Here is a 22,800-nt window from a genome sequence, read left to right as displayed (position 1 = left end):
ACAACAGCTGCAGCGCTGCCGCTGAAATATGAGGAGCTGTGAAGCACGTCTGCGGCGTTCCGTGCATTTGGGACAATAATAAGGAGGCAGGATGCCATCTACACGAAATTGAATGCTGCTGTGCAGGAGCACACCGCGCTGAAAAGCCATAACTGTATGTGCCGCATAAAGTGACAAAGGATTCATATTAAAATAGGATTGGGTAAATCATTGCAGCAAATCAATTTCATGGCTTTTAACTTGATAATAAAGTATTAAACTGATCCACAAATGCAAATCTGGTTAATTTTTATTTAAAATTTTTTTGGCTTTTAATTAACTTTTAATACATTTCATGGCTTATAAAACAAGCATATTTCACAATGTAGCCAACAGGCTTATGAACATCTTTTTGTGCTATTTTTCATTAAGATTAACACATGCTCCAGTGTGTTCTTCCGCACCTTACCCCGCCACCACCACCACCAGCATATTTAAATGCAATACTTGTATAAATCACGAATGGTAAAACGCTTTTTTAAACCCTGTGGAATTCACCGTCGGCTCCGGATTAATTGCTCGACGATGACATTTGTTGCCCCCGTTGGTTCAAATGCATCGCCCAAGGATTTAAACGCAGGAGGAGGCAAATTGTGAGGGAGGCGGCGGCGGGCGGCGGCGGCGGCGGCGGTGGAGAAGGCGACTGCTCTCACCTGGCGGAGGTGCTGCCTTGTGACGATCCCGCGTGCTTCCGCTGGGAGGTGGCCGGCGTGGGTGCCTGTTTCCCGGAGGGTGGAGCTCGCTGCGGGACGGGCGAGCGCGACCAGTTGACCGTGTGCAGGAAAGACACGGGTAAGGGAAATGTGAGAGGAGGAGGAGGAGGGGGGGGGAGCTGCCTGTTCCTCCACACAATACGGCTGCCGATGGCGACACACACACACACATTCCTGGTCTTTGGCTTGGATGGCCGCCGCGTTGTTTGTTGTGTGTGGACGTAAATATTCGGCATTAAGTTTGAGCTGTCTCTGCACGGCTTGTCGTCCTCTTTCCAGGTTTGTGCTGCTGCTTCTGTCCCAACAATTATCGCAACTGCTCCTCCCATTGGCATGTAATTAACCCAAATTAATTATATATTTAATTCGTTAGATTTAAATTCATAATTATTATTATTGGTGGAATGATTAATCCCCTCTCCCCTGCCTCCACACCACCACCATTCTGCCAACAAACTATTCCCAAAGCGAATTGGATAATTCGTTATGATTCAACGCTCATGTCATGAGCTTAAGAAGCAATTTTAATTGATTATTTGCCGCATCATTCTACCCTTCATGATTATCGCCACCATATATTTTCAGAACAGTATCCAGAAACTTCATCGCATTTATTCACAAAGTGTACACCATTAACGATGTGCATGCGTCAACTAAAATATTAATTGTGCGTACATATATATGGTGGCTGTAAAGTTTTGACATATTGCATTGTGCGTGTGTGTGAGAGAGAAGAAAATATGCATAAAAGGGATGGAATATTGACTTTCAAAACAGAGCTATTTTACCCCTGCTGGGTGATTGATCTGCCATTCTTGTGTAATGTATGACCCATTTCCCTTTGCCAGATTACAAGTCAGGCTCTTACAGATAATGAGAACGGGTGTCTCTCGATTTAATTTTGGTGCCAATCATCCCACACCAGCGCCAGACACATATTTAGTTGCTCGGAATCATTCAGCATCACAATTGGCAATTTTGAACCAAATAATAAAGTGGTAATGTCTCATTTAACTCTCATTAATGTTCAAAGAAGAAGAAGAAGAAAATATGAAGACATTTCGGAAATCCCTCCACGATTTGCCATTGTAACAACGGTGATTTTATGCTTCATCTATGTCACACTAATCATGTAAATCAGAAAGGGAAATAAGATCTGCACACATGCGCACACAGTCGGGTGGACAGTGGTTAGCACACTGCGCTATGAACCCGGTGTAACAGGCTGTAGTATACCCCCAGGCCGTAGTATACCTGGGGTTAAAACGGCCTCGGCTAGATTATACCCGAGTATATTATGGCCTTGGCCAATTTATACTCTGGGTTATATAATGGCCTAGGCCAAATTATACCCCTCTAGGCCAAATCATACCCCCATGATAGTAATAGTGTTGAGCGATGTACACATGAATTACTAAATTTTTCCAACATTTTATTTAAAACTGTAAACACATAGACTGCTTCAACCAGAAAAACTTTAGTCATAATAACCCTAACCCTATCCCTAACTCTATCCCTAACCTTAACCTTATCCCTAACCATAACCCTATCCCTAACCCTAAAAGTGCTTCAATTGATCAAATTGAGATTCTTACTTCCATTTACACGCTTTTTAGATATCGAGTGAAGTTCGTTTGAACTTTCACATGGGGAATATTCTGACCTGTAGGGGTATGGTCTGGCCCAGTCGAGTTTAAACCCCCGGGGGGTCTAGTTTAGCCGAGGACACTTTATCCCCCCGGGTATACTCTGGCCTGGGCCAAACTATACCCGGGTTTAATCGGGGCAGCGGTTAGTTTAGCCTGTTACACCGGAAACCTTAATTCCATTTTGGACCAGGGCTAATATCAGTGAGCGAGTTACATCCGCACGTGTCTTGGCCACCCTACTGCCACCCCCCCCCCCCTCCATCCCTTTCACCAACCTGCAGTGACCAGCATGGTGAAGTATCGTAAAATCACCTCCATGACAAAAACAGCATGGGGAGGCCCTTATTCAGCACTGGATTGACAAACGGCTGTAAATTATTATTATTATTAAATGCTCATATATATGCAGTGCACATGTTTCGTGTTATTTACGGTATAAGGTTTGTAAAAGGTATTGTTGGGATAGGATTCAGGTTTTTGATGATGTGCTTAGAAAACCCATTACTTAAACTTGGGGCATTATCGACTGCTTTACTGGTTGTGCATATGCGTGGTGCGTTTGTGGAAAGTGTGATTTATATAGCACTTAACAAAGTCATTTCTGCCGAGCTGCATGGAAGAAATATTGTAAATTGCAGTGTCTTGCAGTGGATTTTTCTGCAATTCCGCAGGGATCTCAGAGATATCAATTACCCAATGAAAATGACAAACTCGGTCTACGTCAAGTTGCTTTCAGTAATCTGCAAATATTAAACAAGCTCAAGCAAAAAAAAACGATAGAACAAAAAATATAGCACACTGTGAATGTAAAGCTTGGTTGTTGTTGTGTTTGCTTACTTTACGTAATTATTTTGATACAATTTGCATTGGTAATTATGCCATAATTTAGACTTAAAGTTATTACACTTTGAGAAGGGCCATGCATCTAATCTACTCTCCATCTGATTGCTTCGCCTATGCATTATTGTGACCTTTTTTTTTACATCACCTCGGCTATAATCACTCACTCTTTGTTAATCAACATTACACACAGCCAAAGTACACGGTACAGAATGTTTCATTTTATGCAATGATATAATGCATGTGACATGTACATTTGTAATTCAGTTTGTAGGCAGACAAGCCAAAAGAGTCCAATACACTCAGGCTCTTGCAAAAAAAAAGAGATTTAATGCGATGCTATCGTTCATGGTTATGCAAATGTTATTGTATTATAGATGTTTACCCAGGGATGCCGCCATGCTGTGTTGGTTAGCGTGGAAGAGGAGGCCAAATATCTCCTAGAGAGGTTCTCCAGAGTTCTCTCAAGTGGATGGTCTTCTGTCAGCTGTGGAGTGAGGTAGCAATTGCAGGGACTGCACCTTTACCGACCTTGATCACACCCAATACCGACAGAGGAGTAAATGGGTGCACAAGACCAGTTGGTGACTTACAGGTGGAGACAGGTTTGGGCACTCACCGTTTCTATCTGGCCTCACCACTGTGGACAGGTTTTTCAAACTCCCGTCTGAGGATGGAGGAGGACGTGTGGAATGAGAGGAATTCAGAGCTGACCTGCACATCTGTGCCATATAATGCGTTTTGTAAGATAAACTCGGTGGCTGGAGCACTTTATATCTTTCGAGGAGAACCTGCATTTCCACCGTGTACCTGAGCAAATTGCATAACATTTGACGGATACAGCCCGACTTCAGGACATGTGATTTCACAGCATTGTCACGTTTGAGCGTAATGCCAATGCGTTGCTCCTTGGAGCCAGGAGAATTGGAGTTACAGAAAATCCATTTGTTACCAGGTGGGAGCTCACTCTTTTAGATTGCAGGATCGTGAGATATAGCAACGGTTTAGGGGGGCCTTAATCCAGCAGTGGATTGAACATGGCGAGATGATGATGAGAACTCTTCGAGACTGGACGTCTCTTTTATACGTTAAAATACAAACTGTTTAAATAGGAAGCAAATCCAAAGCGGTCAACATCAATGAAAGTAGTACAATTACAATACAATACACCGACTTAAATGAGGATGACACAAACTAGCCGAAGCATTTGCATTCAAAATTTTCAAGCAAAAAAATCCAGATGATGAATGTGGCAGATCTTGTTCTTTCATATGGCATTGTGAAAAGCCACAGTTTTTATTTTTTGTTAATGATCGTCATTAATGAATGCAAAGATGACTCATCCAGGGCAATGATGTGGTTGACGCAGTGTGAATTTCAGCGATACCGCCAGGATGTGCATGGATGGAGCATTCATCGGTGATGTGCTTGATGGTTTGGACTTCTCCACAGACGCAGTTGGGCGATTCTTTGATCTTCCATTTATGGAATGTGTACACGCATCTGCTGTGTGTGTTCGAGCGTGGTTCAGCGTGGTCCATAGTTGTCATGGAAGAGAGAATCCTGGTACTTCCACCGCCGGATTGTGAATGATGTTTTTGTTTTCCACGTCCATAGCCACCCATGATTCAGACCACCGAGTGGTGGTGTCTATATTGTCAGCTGCTAGGGCGGAGGCGCGTATCCAGCACGGTCTCCTGGATTTTAGCCTTGGGCGTGGGGGTTCCTTTAGATCTTGATAGAGCGGCAGAGTCAAGTTTTTCATTATCTTGTTGTTGCATTCCCGTGTCGTCACATCATTGCGTCGGATGTTGGCTGGAGTGATATTCGCCAGCACAGGAAGCCACGGGAGTGGAATAGACTTTAGGGAACCGCTGATGATACGACGTGAGTTATTAATTTCGGCATCGACAAGGTTCGTGTGAGGGCTTGCACCCCAGGGCTTGCGTCGATATGTTCAACATGCTGACATCGCTTCCCAGGTTGTTCCTGCAAGTTTCTGAATAATATTCACTCGTGCTTTTGTTTTACCTTTAGCTTGTTTGAGGTTGTGATGGTAGTTAAGCGTCCGATCCAGGGTAACTCCTAGATACCGAGAGTGTTCACCATGCCTTAGCATCGCCCCGCGGAAGTTAACGTTCAACGTTTTTGAAGCTTGTCTGTTGTTCAGGTTGAAGACGGAGACAATGCTCTTTGATGGATTTGGCTTAAGGCGCCAATTCTTGAAGTATTCTTCCAGAGTCTTCGAATATTTTTCGAGGACTGCCTCAGTGTCCTCCATTTTCCATGCTTGGGTTGCGAGTGCGATATCATCCGCATATGTGAACATCCGGCAAGATGTCGCTGGAATATCACTAGTATAGAGATTGAACAGCGCTGGTGCCAGAACTGATCCCTGCGGGTGTCCATTGTTTAATCTTAGAGGGCTTCTGGCAGCTTCACCTAGGTGGACGGTGAACCATCGGTTGCTCAGCATTTGTCTGATTTGTCTAATTGTGGGGCGGCAAGGCACAGCTTTCGCAGACTTCAGTATGAGTCCCTTCCGCCATCAGGTATCATAAGCTGAAGAGAGGTCGATGAAAGCTGTTGCTAGTTTTGAGCTGGCGTTCGGAACTGGCTTCGATGTGACTTGTTAAGGCAAGCACCTGGTCGCAATAATTTCGACCAGTTCTAAATCCTGCTTGTTCCTGGGGAACTATTTCTTCAAGCGTGGTCATCATCCTTTTGAGCAGAAGCTGCTCCATTAGTTTATAGCAGACGCTGAGTAGGGAGATAGGGCAATAGTTTTGAGCGTCCGATGCGTCCTTGCCTGGTTTCAGAATGGCTTCGGAATGATGCTTGTGGATTAGATGTCAGTGAAGAATGTGGCTAGCCATTTTCTTGCTCTTGGTCCTAAGTTCTTGATGAATTCTGGAAAGATATCGTCAAGACCTGAAGCTTTCCCGCATTTCAACTGGGCAATACCGGCATCTACTTTCTCCACTGAGAATGGACGGGAGAATTGAGAGGTTTCTTGGCAGTTATCTAGTGTGCAATAATTGCATTTGTTGACTTGCCGTCTTATGCTTTTGTCGATTAAAATTCGTGAATTGTTGATAAGTTGCCCAGCAATCTCGTCAGGACTGACTTGCCGAGGTTTATAGGCTGGCATCGTGGCAGCACCCATCAACCTCAGGAGGCGCCAGGCTTTACGGCTCGATTTTGCAAAGTCAAGTGCCTCAACTGTTTCGCGCCACCTTTCTCTTCTTTGCAAATTCAGGGACTCGAGTAAGGCTTTTGCAGTCTCCGGCTTCTTATCAACATTGGATTTCCGGTAAAAATGTTCGCTTTCTGGAGTCCAACATGGAGTGAAGACCTTTCTGAAGCCTCTTGCGATGTTGGCCTTGGCAACTGCCTTGATGAGACCAACGAAGCGACGGTAGTTGACTGCGCGTGGAAGTCTCATTCCAACTGATTCTTCCAAGTCCGCAGTGAAATTCACCCATTCAGCTGATCTCATTCCAACGCGGTTTTGGTACGCAGCGGAAGAGCGCAATCTGAAGACCGATAAGGATCATTAAAGGTCTATGTTGGCTATTTGGGAAGTCATCTAGGATTGTTCTAGTCGACGGCATCGGATTTCAGTTCTGGTCCCAAGACACAAAACATAAATCGGGCGTATAGCACTTTTTCCACCTCGGCCGACTTGAAAGTACCGCGGTCTTTTGCGTCAAAGAGCAAGTGCTGGTCTTCTGCCGCTGCCCATGATGTCAGTTGTTCACCAGCTCTATCGTTGGCGCTATAGCCCCACAAGGTGTGGTGCCTGTTGAAGTCGCCTATGTGGATGATAGGGTGGCTTGGCTGCGGTAATGCCGGACACGACCATTCCATACCTGGAGGCTTGTAGACATTGACCACTGTCACGTTGTTGATCTCGATGGCGATGTAGTGTGGCGAGGTGTGTGGCACGACCTGGACCGTGTCCTTCAGGTCGTTCTTTACGTATGTGGCAAGGCCGTGTTTCGGATGGTGGCTTGCAGCAATGAGAGTGTATCCGATTATCTTTGACCGAGGGCACTGTCGATCCAGATGCGTTTCTTCCAGTGCAAAGACGTCGACCTCTTGAAACTGGAGAATCTTCGCAATGTAATCGCATTTCGCACTGGAGGGGCCCTCGACGTTAAGCTGCATGATTCGCAGCGATGGGCCGATATTCACATTGCTCTGACCTTGTGGAATTCTCTTTGTGCTGTTGCTTTTTCGGACCGGGATACCTTTGTCGGGCATTCGGCCGCCGGTGTGATGACATTCGTTGTGCTTTCGCACGTAGTAGGGAAGACCGTGAGCAGGTTGTCATCTTCTTCCCCAATGTGGCACATGTAAATGGGCTAATAAGGGTTGGTTAGGGGTGTGAATAACCTCCCAGAGTATGTGTTGAAAGGTTGACCTTATTCCATTCGAAGTGGGCAGACAAGTCATATTTAGGTATTAATATCAAAGCTTTAATTTTCGATTTAAAGCTTTCGTGACTGCAGGGATTAATCTTCTTGGTTCTTTCGGTAAAGTCACGTAGAAGGGAAGTAATAAAATAATAAAAATAAAACATAATAAAATCAAATAATTCTCACATTTGATTTTATTATGTTTTATTTTTATTATTTTATTACTTCCCTTCTACGTGACTTTACCGAAAGAACCAAGAAGATCAAACCTTTATTTTGCCATTCCAAACTTGCACATTGCAGAACAAACTTTGGTATGCTACAAATCACTGTTGCATTGTGGATTTCTTGTTTTTCCATCTTTTAAAGAGTCCAACATGGGTAATTCTCAAATGTCCCAGATAACATTAATCATTATTGCTCTCTGATGTGTTTTCAGATTGGATGCCACAATGTCTGACATATCGCTCCACGTTCTGGGAGCTTATTCGGGAACAAAATCTAATTTTACCGAAGAAGCTTCCAGCACTCGGAGCGAAATATCGGACTTAGTGCCGAACAACACGCAGTACAACCCAACAGCACATCAGAGAGCTTACATAGCAGAACCGCAAAAACCATTAGTATTGGTCATTATTATTATTCCAGAACGTGGTCCAGTTGAATTTCCTGGGTGGTGGGACCCACTCTGCTGTCATTGCATGCTTGGTTAATTTGTCTCAGGAGTGAAGATGCATTCCCATCTCATCGCAAATGAAACGTGATGTGTGTGTTGACGGTGTGTGGGCTTTGAGCCAATTGTAAACTGCATCATTTAATCCAATTAAAAAAAAATCTCACTCTAGGCAACATTGTTTTCATCTGTGTAAAATTAGAAATGTAATTTTGCATGAAATAAATATTTGCTGTGTGATTTTTTTTCCCTCTTCGATTCTTTTAAACACCTGACATGTATGTCACAGGGCTTTAGCAAATCGTTTGAATGTGTTTCTTTTTGTAATTATCTTGCTTGTTAAAACATAGCATTATAGCGGTGATAAGTATTTTATAATTTTCGTTCTCTATTAGAAACAAGCACTATTTGTTCATATGTATCACTAAACCTGAATAATGTATTAATGAATACAATTAAGTCCTTATTTTGTATGAATAACCACAAACTGCATTCCAATTAATGTAAAACATATCATTAACATTCTGCATAAAAATGAAAGTACCTGAATTATTAATATTTTTATTCCGCACAAAAAAAACTATCAACTTAAAGGTAAGGAAATATACCCTTAATGATGTTGCCCTGCATGTCTCGATTTTAGCTATGTCACAAGTGTAATTAACTTCAAATACCAGGACGACAGTTGGAGAACCTTAACGAGCCGCTGTCTACCACAATGACCACATTTTAAATGTCATCCGCAGCCTCTTTTCCTTGCAACATATCAAAAGAGGAAGTGGTTGTGAATACATTAATTAATATTGTGCTTGGATATTTTTGGATTGCGTTTTTTTATTTATTCTGCGAGGATTTCAACACAACTGCAGAATTTATTTTCTCACCAAATCAATCAAAGTCAAACCAATTAAACAGGGAAATTTGATCATGGTAAATCAAGCATTAGCGGCGAGGGCCCTGTTATCGGGAGCCTCCATCCCAAAATTGCAACGGTCATTATTTATTCAATGGCGAAATTGGCATCCGCTGCATTTCCCTCTCAAAACCCATCAGATGAAACGGACAGATTGGGTCGGACTTTGTACAAGTATTTGCACGTGTATCGGTTTGGAGAAAAAATAAATGAATGCAAGGAACCACAGTCATATTTGTGGCTGTGGTTCATCCATCATTTTTAAAATAGGCTCCACGGAGACAGGAAAAACAACCTCCTTTTTACGTAATCACATTGACTTTGTAAGTGTGTCGTATACATCGGTTAGACTTGACACACATTTAATGACTTGTGCTCTATGTTGGGTGGCAATTTCTCCATATGCATGCAAATGCATCAAACATCTGGGAAAAACAGAAAATGCTGGTAATGGCTGCTATGTTGATTAATGTATAATTCGGTGGTGTGTTCATTCTATAGGAGTGAGCCTGCTCATGATTATAATTGTGTAACATAATGCACGTGATTAATTTCTCACAAATTATTCATGCTTTTCAATGTATCATTGATTGGCACATTTTATGCATGTAAAAACATTCCTGAGTGGTATTCTCCCTGAAAGGGATTGATTCGAGCAAACCAAAGATAATGTTCAGTAATGTCCACAGCACTTGAAGCATTTAAAAATGTGTAATATTATGTAGCAGCTGCTGCATTGGTGTGAAATACCAGTGATAATTAATATAAGAGGGCACAGTAAAAGTATAACTTTTGAGCCATGTTTCTCTTTGACTTTTATATGCATTTGCTCATGAATTACAACCTTTAGTGATACAATACATGCTGCTCTGGCCTAATATTAACATTCCACTGCACAACATTGGTATTATACAATAATTTATTTGGTGCTTTGTAAGGATTGTCAGTGTGCCCAGTGCAGTGTGGACTCGAGCAGGAAAAAAAAAGCCTACTTCCATCGGATTAACAAGAAATATATTTTCAACAAGCCATACAGAGACACAAAGAGCATCTTCCATGTGACTGAACTTAATCGTAGTGTTCCCCAGTTGAGATCCAGGGAGAAATATAAAGACGAGGGATAGGAAGAGAAAGTTAGAAAGAAGAAACTTTACGCGTTTTTAACACGTAAACAACCAGTGTTATCATCTGATGTATCTTTCCTTTGACAAAAAAGGTGCAGACAAGCATGAAGCAATCTTCAGCAATGCAAAAGAGGTTATGTTTAGTAGAGTTCTCAAGACCAAATTGAGCTCGATCAGTTATGATAAATGATACCCGGAAAAAGGAATTGACCTAAACTAAATGCTGTCTTCACAGGAGTAATATTTCAGTAATCGTGCAATAAAAACTCGCGTGATTATACTTCAATAAGTACACCTGGCATGACTGTGATATTCGTAAGAGCACAATATCTTGCGACGATGGAAACCGGGCTAATCGGAGGTGCGTTCTGGCCAGTCGCGCCTTGCTGCTTGGGATGTGAGCCTGGCAATGGCAATTTAATAAGTAATAAACATTTTAGTTAAAGTCTTGCACTCGATGACAACCGGTAGAATTTCATTCAAGTCCGAGTGGATTTAGTTTTAGTCATTCATCCCGCTTAGTCGAGGCGATAAATCAGCCAAAATACGGAGTCCACTCCTGGCTATGAAACGTTGGTGTGAGAAGCATGCAATGTCCCCCCTCCACCACCACCACCCAATATTATCAGGTCGGCCAATGCATGAACTCAGAACATCTCTTTCTATACTTATTGAGCCAATTACCGTTTATGATTTTCTGCAGTGCACCGCAACTTCGAATAACGTTCCTAAATGACTTGAGCCTACATATTCATTCAGACTCGATAATTTCATCTCTTCATGGCAGCAGTCGTGCTTTGGTTTTGGTTAGTAGTTTTATTCATCGGCATGCTTTCAGAATCCGAATCATAATATTTATTTATACTGGAGGAATCCGATGAGCTGTGAAGGTATTTTACGATTGTGTCTACTCGCAGCCATCGTTGACTCATGTGTGGATATACATATTGAAAATGCTTTCTCTATAAATATTTCCGTCACTAATTTATTTCCCAAACATTAACGCTGGACTGGCAGGACTTATACACTTATCGTCGAGAGCATGCCAGGCCTGTAACAAAATCTCTGTCACCTTAAGAACAACTCGAGGCTGAAGCAGTGCTACATAAAATCGAAATTCCCCCTCTCTTCCCACGAAACCACAGTTGTAAAATATTATATTACTATGTCCCGGATGCTGTACAAAAAGTGCGGCTTCAGTTCACGTTCTTGTCGTGTTTAGTTCAGTCACCCGTGTAATGTGTGCATGCTAACCAATTTTCCTTTCTTTGAGCACTTGCCTAGACCAGCAGTTAAGGAAATGATTATGAATGTAATACCTGTGGCATTTCCCTTTAGAGGATGTACAACTTTGGAACTGCATGCGATGGGTAACAATTTGTAATGAAAAAATAAAATTCTAAAACACGTGGAGACGATCATAATTTTTCACGAGCAATGTAACGTTAAAATATTGGTTTCAATTCTCAACAAAGTGGGTGTCTTTGCAAAAGGAAGTGGTATCTAACACCCTTGTCTCATCGCACATTTAGGGTTCTGACTTATCACGCAATTCAATGAATTCTCATGACTCGGGAGTTAGATAACGATTCCGTAATCGTTTGACCGTCAGTTTTTTCCATCTCATTTATATTGTTTCTTCACTTGTCCAGTTATTCATACAGCGGTCACCGTCACGCCCCAACTATGAACCTTACAACACCATTCCAGTACTGAGTGCTGGGCACCGGAATGGTATTCTAATGTCCCTCGTCATAACATTAGCTACAAGTGTTTGTTCATGCCATTTGCCCAAATATTCCATTTGCGGACCATTTGCCTGAAGAAAGGAAATTCGGTACATGTTTTGGTGAGGTCACCATGATTTTGTCCGCACACATTACGCTATGTGCCACTGTGGTGCCTAAATGCTCAGCAGTAGAAGCGAGTTTAAACAAGAGTGGCAGCACGGGGGTGTACCGTAGTATGGAGTGTGCTGACAGTTATTAGTAGCTGATAGTAGCCATAGGCAATGCCTCATGATGTGCTTAGCCACATCACCTAGGGTATCGCTATGATTTCTAGAGCTCGTCTACATTAGACATGCTCTCTTGGTTTTAAAATATTTGCTGTGGAGCGAGTGCACTTGAGATATTGTTATTTCATGCTGACGATCCCGCAGCCTATTTGTTGTTTGCTACTCGTACGGACGGCTCTAGGGAAATACAGGAGTCACAACTTTCCTACCGATTTTCGTGCATTCGGAGAGAGTTTTGAGTGGATAGGTAAAAGCATACATCGCTGAAGGGGGTTAAAACTGATAGCTTCGCGGTTCTGTGAATTTCCCGAACAAAATTTTGTTTTCGACATTGGTAAACAAAAATATCCAAAGTCATGAGCACATTCTTTCGCTATTTATTTGAAGGTTATAATCTTCACAGGGATAAAGAATAATGCTTATATAATGAAGCTACAATCGTGATTAAAAGCCCTTCTTACTACTGTGATGTAATAATGTACTGAATGAAATGTATGTGTGGGATGTGTTCATGACACCTTATGTGTGCTCAATAATGAGTGCCCAATAATTACAATTATAATTGTATACAACGTCCAAAATCGTGTTGTGAAATTGTCATCAACAGCTCTGATCAATCCATTGCTTGATGAAGGTCTCCCACAATCCATCTCGCATGGTCTTGCCATGCAACAATCCATACGGCCCCGACACAAAAGTTGATCAATCTCCACAGTTGACACGTATTCGGCCGTGTTCTGAGACGATTTAGAAGGCTGTCTCATGCAAAGTTGTTACTAATGTTGTGCTCGCTCGCATTGTTCAGATGCTTAATAAATGAGGATGTCTACACGCTACAGTGAACACGTGCCTCACAGCAGATCCTGTTCACGCATTTTTAATTGCGCACCGCCAGATTTGTTAGCAAGCTATGATTTTCCAAAGTTTGATTTTGCTCAGACGTCATCACAAACGAAGCTTTATCATTTCACAGTATATTGGCACGTTAGTGTACATTTAAAAGAAAATAAGGAATGTCGAGAAATGCAACTGCAGATAGATTTCTCTCCCTAATCCTTGAAGGCACCCTGACATTGACAAAATAGATAGTGCATCTAAACGACCTCTCCATTATTAAAGAAACTATATTGATCGAATGATTCCATGCATTGATTTCCTCATTCAGTGGCACCAATTGAAGTGATAAAAATCTACGATTTTTGCTCAAGACACATCTAATAAAAAAACGTGACCTTTCTTGCACTAGAAAGAATAAAATGTACAACTTGGAGTTCCCTTTTGTGGTCTAAGTATGTGTATATCTTTTAGGTAGTTTTTGTTGTGCTTTCTACAGTAATTTGATGTGCATTGGGTTATTGAGCGGGCACAGGAACAGCGGTTATAACAAATATATACAAGTGTTAAAACGTCATGCCTCTCTCAGTGTCTTCGAACTCTCTAGCGTGGGGTATGCATCTAGCGACACAGACAATGACAGCAGTCTTTTCATAGCGAAGATCAGCAGGCGATGCTGTGAAAGAACGACTCCAGCACTTCTGAAGTCACAAACAATTGGATGGGCAATCGGGGGTGAAACTTTATCAGAGTTTGCCACAACAACAAAAAACGCCGATGCTCATTTCCTTTTGCCTTAAAATAATATTGTTACTATGGGGGCAGCTTTATCAGATTTGGGAGGTTCTTTCATTTGTCAGTGTCTAGTATGCAACGTGTACAAGCTGGTATATTGGGTTACAGCTCGAAATTGTTTCATAGCGGGTATTTCTTTTTGTCCATACGGTAACTGCGGCCACAGTTTGACATAAATGTTGGTATTATGAAAAAAAAATACTTTACTGTGTTCTGCGTCAGCGAATTTCCATTACAAAACTCAAGATTAGATTTGTTGGCAATGGTTTGGAAATGTTCCAATGCCGCAGGTTCTGTCTTTGAGGCACCTCAAGAGTAACGAGCTGTCACCTGAGGTTCGGGCAGGTGGATGCTAGTGGAATACATTCACTGACATTACGCGTGTGATTTAGAAAAAAGGAAACCATTGTAGCCTTGTAATAAATCCTTATCCTAAACGGGAAATTGAAATGACTAATAATAACACTTAATCTTTTACACCGCATTCTGTAGGAGGCATAACTAGATTCTGTTAAGATTATGTTAGCTCTGCCATGTCACCCTTTGTTTGGCTTTAAGGGCCTGGGTTAGTTAGAATCAACAATGGTTGAACATTCAAATTGAGACTTTTAAAGATTACGCCGATGTGGCTGTGGTTCCCCAAACACAGTCGGACCGTTTGGCTCCCCCGAGGTCGTGGCAAACATTACAGTTGTTCTATAAACATAGATTATGCTATATCCTTAATAAATGTACACCGATTAATAAAATTTATTTTGTTATTGTACTGTATTTAATATGCGGGAATAGGCATTTGCTTATGACATGTATTCAGCATGTACAGTTTCAATCCAGCCCCATCCTCCCTTGTGGTCTCCAGTCAACTCAGTCAATCAACCCGGAGAACCTGAGTCTGTCCTCTCACCACCTTCCAGTGGCCTCAAGGTGCACGCAGCCTGGCACGAGCGCTGTGGTAGCGCGTCACCTTCTCTTGGTGGCGAACGGTGGCTATTGTTGACGTTGCTTATTGTTGAAGTTGCCTATTGTTGACGTTGCCTATTGTTGAAGTTGCCTATTGTTGACGTTGCTTATTGTTGAAGTTGCCTATTGTTGACGTTGCCTATTGTTGACGTTGCCTATTGTTGACGTTGCCTATTGTTGACGTTGCCTATTGTTGAAGTTGCCTATTGTTGAAGTTGCCTATTGTTGACGTTGCCTATTGTTGACGTTGCCTATTGTTGACGTTGCCTATTGTTGACGTTGCTTATTGTTGACGTTGGCTATTGTTGACGTTGCCTATTGTTGACGTTGCCTATTGTTGACGTTGCCTGTTGTTGACGTTGCTTATTGTTGACGTTGCCTATTGTTGACGTTGCCTATTGTTGACGTTGCCTATTGTTGTGCGGTCACAGGCGAGCAGGTGTCCCGGGAGCTGTGTTCTGGCCGAGCGGAGCCCCCTGCCAAGCTGCCCTGCCGGGTGCCCTGTCCCGGAGACTGCGTGCTCGCCCAGTGGTCCGACTGGTCTCCGTGTTCGTTCACCTGCTCGGGGAAGTCAGGCGAAGGTCGACAGAGCCGTGGCAGGGCCGTGCTTGCCCATCCCTCCGACGGTGCGTGGTTTAAGCTTGAGTTGCCATTCTTAGATTTTGATTTAGGGGCCGTCCATAAATGACGTCGCGCACCTGGGGGAGGGGGGTGGGGTCAGACATTTGTGACGATGTGTGACGAGGGGAGGGGGGGGGTTGAGAAATGTGACGTCACATCAAAATGCGCAACTTTGAATAAATATAGACAACACGTTCTACTTAATTAAATAGATTTTTTTAATAAATGTTTTCTCCTACAACATCAGAGTGCAGCAGCACATTAGATATGTACTACAATGATAATAGTTTAAAGCGATTTGAAGCATGTTTTTTTTTTGGGGGGGGCAGAGCTTTGTGACGTCATATTTGAGGGGGGGGGGTCTGACTTTTTGTGACACGTGTGACGAGGGGGGGGTGGTCAAAAATCGTCCAAAATCGCGTGACGTCATTTATGAACGGCCCATTATATCTCATTTGCACAAAGGCACAATTGGAAATTGGGGCGGAGGGGGTGGTGGGGGGGAGTTGAGTGGTGGCACAGCGGTTAGTACACTGCGCTATTGACACGGAAACCCAGGTTCAATTCCTGGCCACGGCTAACATCAGTGGCCCCACCCACCTCCTCTACACAAACTCACCCCAACCAAGCAGGTGAAGCGAGGTCAAAACCCTCTATGACGGACCCAGCGTGCGGAGGCCTTCGTCCAGAAGTGGAATCGCAAAGGGTTGAAAATATACGAGCTGTCATGCCAGAAATATCAACATTTCTGGAGTGGGGTTTGTTTATCAGGCGCAATTTCTATCTCATTTACACAAAGGCACATCCCAATAAAGTAACACAATTCCGCTTTAGCAGTTTATAAAAAGCGGATCAGTCAAGCATGGCCCCATTTCTTAGTGTAAGTGGGCACTGCAGGCAAATGCAGAGGTTATTAAACAGCCAAGCGGATAATGCAGTCTCCCAGGTGAATTGGTTAGAAGGCAAAAGACGCATGGAGAATAGCGGGACACCGCGCTTTATAATACATTTAGGGTGTGGGCTATCCCAAGGGAATCTAGCGGCTTAACATTTAATTAGTTAAAATGTATTCGTACGATTAATTATTCCCATACTGCAATTATTAGATTTTTATGAAGGTTCTTGTTTTTTAAAATGTAATTATTTCAAGCTTACTTGGAGCCCAACTGGATTACTCCAAGTATTTAAAAATGTAAAGCGTATTGAATATGAATACATTAACATATTGCAAAAAAAAACTTCTTTATCGTAATTGTGTTATCAAATGTATAGTCACTTAAAGGGCAGCAATTATTTTTTATTCAAAGTATCCCCGATTAAGTTCATACCGTGGCGGCATTTAACGATTGCGCACAATGCCACAATGTCACAACGCACTGCTTAAGAGATAAAGTGATTGAATATACTGTCATTCTATCAAACTCCCCTTCGCGATGTGGCACTCCTTAATTAACCAGCTTGCAATAAGTTCCTGCTGTACATGGTGATGGTCTTCATCATCCTGCGTGAAGAAATTGTGCCAAGAATACATGATTGAATCTCTCTGGGTCAGTGTCGGTGGCGGTGGGAGCGGCGGCACAAGTGGCCACGGGACTTCTGGCCACGGCTGAGAGTGGCAATGATATCTGAACCGGTCCTGGATACCACTCTGGTCAAACAACGCCAGCCTGACCGACACAGCATGTGGAGGCTATCAATTGTCAGTGCTTAAACAAAGGAGCTGTATTCTTAGGATTTTTCGGTAAAGTCACGTAGGTGAAACATAAAAATAAAAGAAAAAATCACGACGTTTCGGAGGCAACACAAGCTTCCGTCTTCAGGTGGAACCGTCACAGCACGATAGCTATCGTGATTTTTATTTTATTTTTTATTTTACTTTTATTAATTTTAATTTTTTACCTACGTGACTTTACCGAAAAAACCTAAGAATATGAATCCTTACAGTCACGAAAGCATCAAATCTAGAAAGGAGCTGTATTTAATTTCAGTGTCCGTGTGGTAAAGTTTGTGATTTGCACACTTCTCTGTAATCGATTATGCATAATGTGTAAGTATCTAGTTGTTTATCTATACACGTGCGGAGAGTGGCGGTGCAGTGGCTTGAACACAATGGCTCCTGGCAACGACTAACGTCGAAGACGTAGTGGTACCTGAACCCCGTTTCAGGTCTCCCCTACGTTGACTCGGCCTTAAATGAGTATCTGGCACACTAGTGATGGACTCGACTCATAAGAGTGCGCAATATCAAATGTTCTTACTTACTTGTGTATTTAGATGACCAAGAAGTATATAAATGTAGGCAGGTGTGGTTCTGGCCACACATCCCCATTGTGTCTTGTATGCAATATCGGCAAATTTTTCTCACGAACAACACTTGCTCCCACCAGTCAATAACACTTTACGTGATTATTGTGTTTGCGTGTGTGTGTATAAATAATCAATTGTGTGTGTTACGCGTGCGTGCGTATATCTTATCAACTGTGTACCGCGCTAAAAATAATTTTCAGTCTTTTGTCAATCCACTGCTGGATGGAGCCCCACTCGCACTGTGTCAGTCACGGGGGTTGTGTGGCCATATTTCACTGCGCTGATCAGTTCGTGTTGGTGAGAAGCGGGGGGGGGGGGGGGGATAACCCAAGACCAGCTCAGGTGTCACTCGCCACTGATGTTAGCCACGGCTGGGAATTGAACTCAGGTAGTCAGGTTCATAGCTCAGTGCGCTAACTATTGCACCGCTGCTCCCCAACACACCACATTATAAGGGACAATATTTGTCTCATTAATTGAGAATCGTAATCCAAATCGCATAACTTATTAATAGCCCCCAAAGGCTTGGCTATCCACACACATTTACTCTGCGTTGTATTCTTTTGCATTTTGCATTTTCAACTGCATAGCCAAGCACTGAACATTTTCTCCATATAAATGTTAACGCATGAGACCGAGTTAATATATTCCCTTAGCTTTCACGAACCACTCGCCAATATGAGTATAAGGATGGATCAATTAATCAAATATGATTGATTATTCAGATCATGATACACGAGTCATATCGCATGCTAAGGAATTCATGGTGTTAGTCGCATCTTAAATATTTTACGTAATAGGTTCGTGTGACCCTTGCAGCAACCAGAGGTGCTACCATTAACTGCATTGTTAAAAGCCACGTATTCGTTGGTTCTTTCGGTAAAGTCACGTAGATAGAAAAATGGTAATAAAAATAAAGTGAATACAAATATCACGACGTTTCGATCGCAACACAAGCGGTCGTCATCAGGAAAAGGGGTTAGCCTCTAAAGGCAAACTGTTTATAAAGGTTTTGGAGATGGGCGTAGCCCAAGTTTATCAGCAGCACCAGCAATGCCAATGCAGCAGCACCCTTAGCATCGCTGCTGCATTGGCATTGCTGCTGCATTGGCATTGCTGCTGCATTGGCATTGCTGCGACATTGGCATTGCTGCTGCATTGGCATTGCTGCTGCATTGGCATTGCTGCTGCATTGGCATTGCTGCTGCATTGGCATTGCTGCCGCATTGGCATTGCTGTTGCATTGGCATTGCTGCCGCATTGGCATTGCTGCTGCATTGGCATTGCTGCTGCATTGGCATTGCTGCTGCATTGGCATTGCTGCTGCATTGGCATTGCTGCTGCATTGGCATTGCTGCTGCATTGGCATTGCTGCTGCATTGGCATTGCTGCTGCATTGGCATTGCTGTTGCATTGGCATTGCTGCCGCATTGGCATTGCTGCTGCATTGACATTGCTGTTGCATTGGCATTGCTGCCGCATTGGCATTGCTGCTGCATTGACATTGCTGCTACATTGGCATTGCTGCTGCATTGGCATTGCTGCTGCATTGGCATTGCTGCTGCATTGGCATTGCTGGTACTGCTGATACATGTGGGCTACATCCATCTCCAAACCTTTATGAATAGTGTGCCTTTAGAGGCTAATTCATGTTTCTGATGACGACCACTTTTGTTGCGATCTAAACGTCGTGATATTTTTATTCACTTTTTTTTATCTACGTGACTTTACGGAAAGAACCAAAGAATATGAATTCCTGCAGTCACAAAAGTTATAAGTAAAAAAACGCATGTTTTTCATGAATTGTAACTGTGACCCAGAGTAGCGGAAAAGTCACTGAATTGATAAGACGCTGAAATCATTACACCTCCTACTAACAGTGGTGTGGACGTGACACACGGAGGAATGTGAATGAGTTGGGACAGCAATTTCGAATTTTACATGCAGTGCATATCTCACGAAATTTTGGCATTTGTCGGACCATTTCATGGATGCGTAAATTGGTCACTCTTTTTCTCCCTGTCTTGGGCAATTTATATGTATCTATGTTGAATTTCTTTTGCACCATACATATCCAACCGTGCCAACATAATTTTTCAGGGTACGAATTTACCATTGCATTTTATATTACATATATTTGGCAACTCGTTATTGTTTTTTCCTCACTGGTGCTGAAATGTTTCAAGACCAAACCATCGACAGAGCTGCGGAATTCCTCACTGTTGGGTACAGGGCACCATTAGTGCTAATACTAGCCACTCGTTGTTTTTTAGTTTGCCCATTGACTGTCTGAGTCCTAATATAGGGGATAGTATTAAAGGATTACTTTTTGGTGTAGATCTATTTTTTTAAACATTAATGTCAGATTATTTTGGAGAAAATGCGTATCCTTCCTGAATTAAAGCTTAAGCTGACTTTCTACGGCACACAATGTGGATTTTATATTTAAATGTCTAAATTTTTACTTAAATCATAAAGTACACAAGTAGAAATATTTTAAATTATTATTTGAGGAAAAAATTACATTTCTCAGTCTTTTCAGCACGACTGTATTGCAGTGTTTTGTATATCGACAGACTTTATAGTAAAATGCAAATAACGAAGTGATTGTTTTTGATGTTACTATTTAAATGCTAAACTCGTGACATTGCCTCATTCAAAGCAATTTTTCATTCCGTCAAAGCGAATATGCGTCATGAGTTTTCAAAAATACCAATATTCTTTTCCTGCAGTCACCGCACCATAGCAGAAAGGATACCTTGGTATGACTTAATATTGTGACTTATATATACCACATAGGCTTTCGCGGCTGTGCTTTAGGCCTCTCCTCCGATGTGTTTTCGGATTGTACCACACATTGTTTGGCATTGATGGCTGAGGTTTCACTCCACATGCTGGGGAACTTCTTCAGGAACTTGACAGCTATGATTATAGCATTCAATTTGCATATGCACAGAGCAGTTTGTGGTACCTGCATACACTGTGGGCTCACCCTCGCGAGACGCAACACATGTTGTCAATTTGACTCTGCGTTGAGCGAAGCGAGCCGACATGTTTTCCCACCTGCACGGCAACGGTTGGGTATAAATAATGTATTAGCATCAGTGGGTGCAGGTGCTGTTCACCTTGTGTACATTATACAATTTAATAGTGGATCGCTGAAAGTATATTTGATAGTAACGTGCTCTCAATCCCATGCGCACCATTACCTCGATCCCCCGTACAGCTCCACACTGTTGTTTAGCGAGTAAGTACTAAACTTACTGACCCACCCCTTACTGAACATGTGTGAAGAAGAGTTTCATAGCTCATCAGATTCCTCCAATCTAAATAAATATTTTAACATCTCTTCTTATTGGTTCTTACGGTAAAGTCACGTAGAATGGAAATAATAAAATAATAAGAAAAACCACAATAAAATATTTATTTTATTATGTTTTATTTTATTTCCATTATGTTGTATTTTTACGTAGAATGGAAATAATAAAATAATAAAAATAAAACGTAATAAAATAAATATTTTATTGTGGTTTTTCTTATTATTTTATTATTTCCATTCTACGCAAAAATAAAACATAATAAAGTAATTATTTTGTAATGTTTTATTTTTATTATTTTATTATGTCCATTCTACGTGACTTTACCGAAAGAACCAAGAAGATGAATCCCTGCAGTCACGAAAGCTTTAAATCGAAATTTAACATCTCTTTTTTATACATTGTTTCATGTCAGGTGGCGCTCCGTGTACTGGGGAGGGCCAAGAGCTGCAGGAGTGGCAGCCATGTGCCCAGGTGCCCTGCACCGTCTACCACTGGCAGGCCGGCTCCTGGGGGCCTTGCACAGAGGACCTCTCCACCCCGCCCAGGAACGCCTCCCTCAGGGCGGCCCGCCCTGCCCCGGCTGGGGGCTCTACCCGAGGAGCCACGCCTGCCCACGTGGGCGTTTCGTCCTCGCCACACGACGGGCCTTCCTGCTCCTCGTCCGGCATCCAAAGTCGAAAAGTCATCTGCATGCGGATTGGCATTGGGCAGGTCGGCACCAAGAAGTAAGCTTCCCAAATACTTCAACGGATGTCTATTAAACGCTGGCTTAAAATATATACTCTTAGTTTTTTCGGTAAAGTCACGTAGGTAAAAAATGAAATTAAAATTTTTAAAAGTAATAATAGAAAAAAAAGAATTATTTCTATTTTTTTCTATTATTACTTTTGTAAATTTTTATTTCATTTTTTATCTACGTGACTTTACCGAAAAAACTAAGAGTATGAATCGTTGCAGTCACGAAAGCTTCAAATCTAGAAGCTGTCATAAAATACCATGCCAGCATTTGGAGGGGGTTTTTTTTCTACATGTTTCAGTGTCATCATGTGCTAGGAACTTTAAAATATGTATGATTAATTAAGGACTAAAGATTTATTTCAGAAATACTCTTGTACTGTTGAAGGTGTCAATTTCATAATATGCATGAGCCTTTAAAACAAATGTATTGACTAGCCAGACACCGAAGATTCCTTTCTGTACTATCGTTATACTATTAATCACAAAAGGCAAGGTTTTAATGGCATCTAACAAAAATCTTATAAATCACATAGAAAATATTGCTTGACATGCTGGATTTCAGTTATTCTGGCACACATAGACACACTCAAAGGCAATTAATAACTTAATTCTCAGCAAAAAATAAAAAAAATAGTCAAACCTAAATAATGTGGTCCTTTCCAGCTTTGCACAAATTGGTTATGTGGGTTATTAAAGCTTAAGCATTATTGTTGTTGTTGTTTTACTACCATAATGATTATCGGGTAAACATACGATTATACATTGTAAAAATGTATGATTAAAGTAATCAGATTTTATACGTAGACTTTCACGACCGATATTATAAGACATAATTT

At 42.0% G+C, this 22,800-nt stretch overlaps 1 protein-coding gene across 2 annotated transcripts in view; it reads left to right on the top strand.

Annotated features, from left to right (window-relative positions):
• LOC133346052 (thrombospondin type-1 domain-containing protein 7A-like) overlaps positions 1-22,800 on the top strand; it is a 234,534-nt gene that overhangs the window by 106,836 nt on the left and 104,898 nt on the right. For both annotated transcript variants that reach the window (XM_061557346.1, XM_061557347.1), the window contains 3 exons: positions 607-831; positions 15,410-15,604; positions 21,639-21,951. In XM_061557346.1, coding sequence (XP_061413330.1) covers positions 607-831; positions 15,410-15,604; positions 21,639-21,951 — 733 coding nt within the window. The remainder of the gene's footprint in view (positions 1-606; positions 832-15,409; positions 15,605-21,638; positions 21,952-22,800) is intronic.

Source organism: Lethenteron reissneri, chromosome 23, assembly GCF_015708825.2.
Source record: "Lethenteron reissneri isolate LAM-NWPU_2019-01 chromosome 23, ASM1570882v1, whole genome shotgun sequence".
Lineage (NCBI taxonomy): Eukaryota > Metazoa > Chordata > Hyperoartia > Petromyzontiformes > Petromyzontidae > Lethenteron > Lethenteron reissneri.
This window is presented reverse-complemented; position numbering and strand designations above follow the sequence as displayed.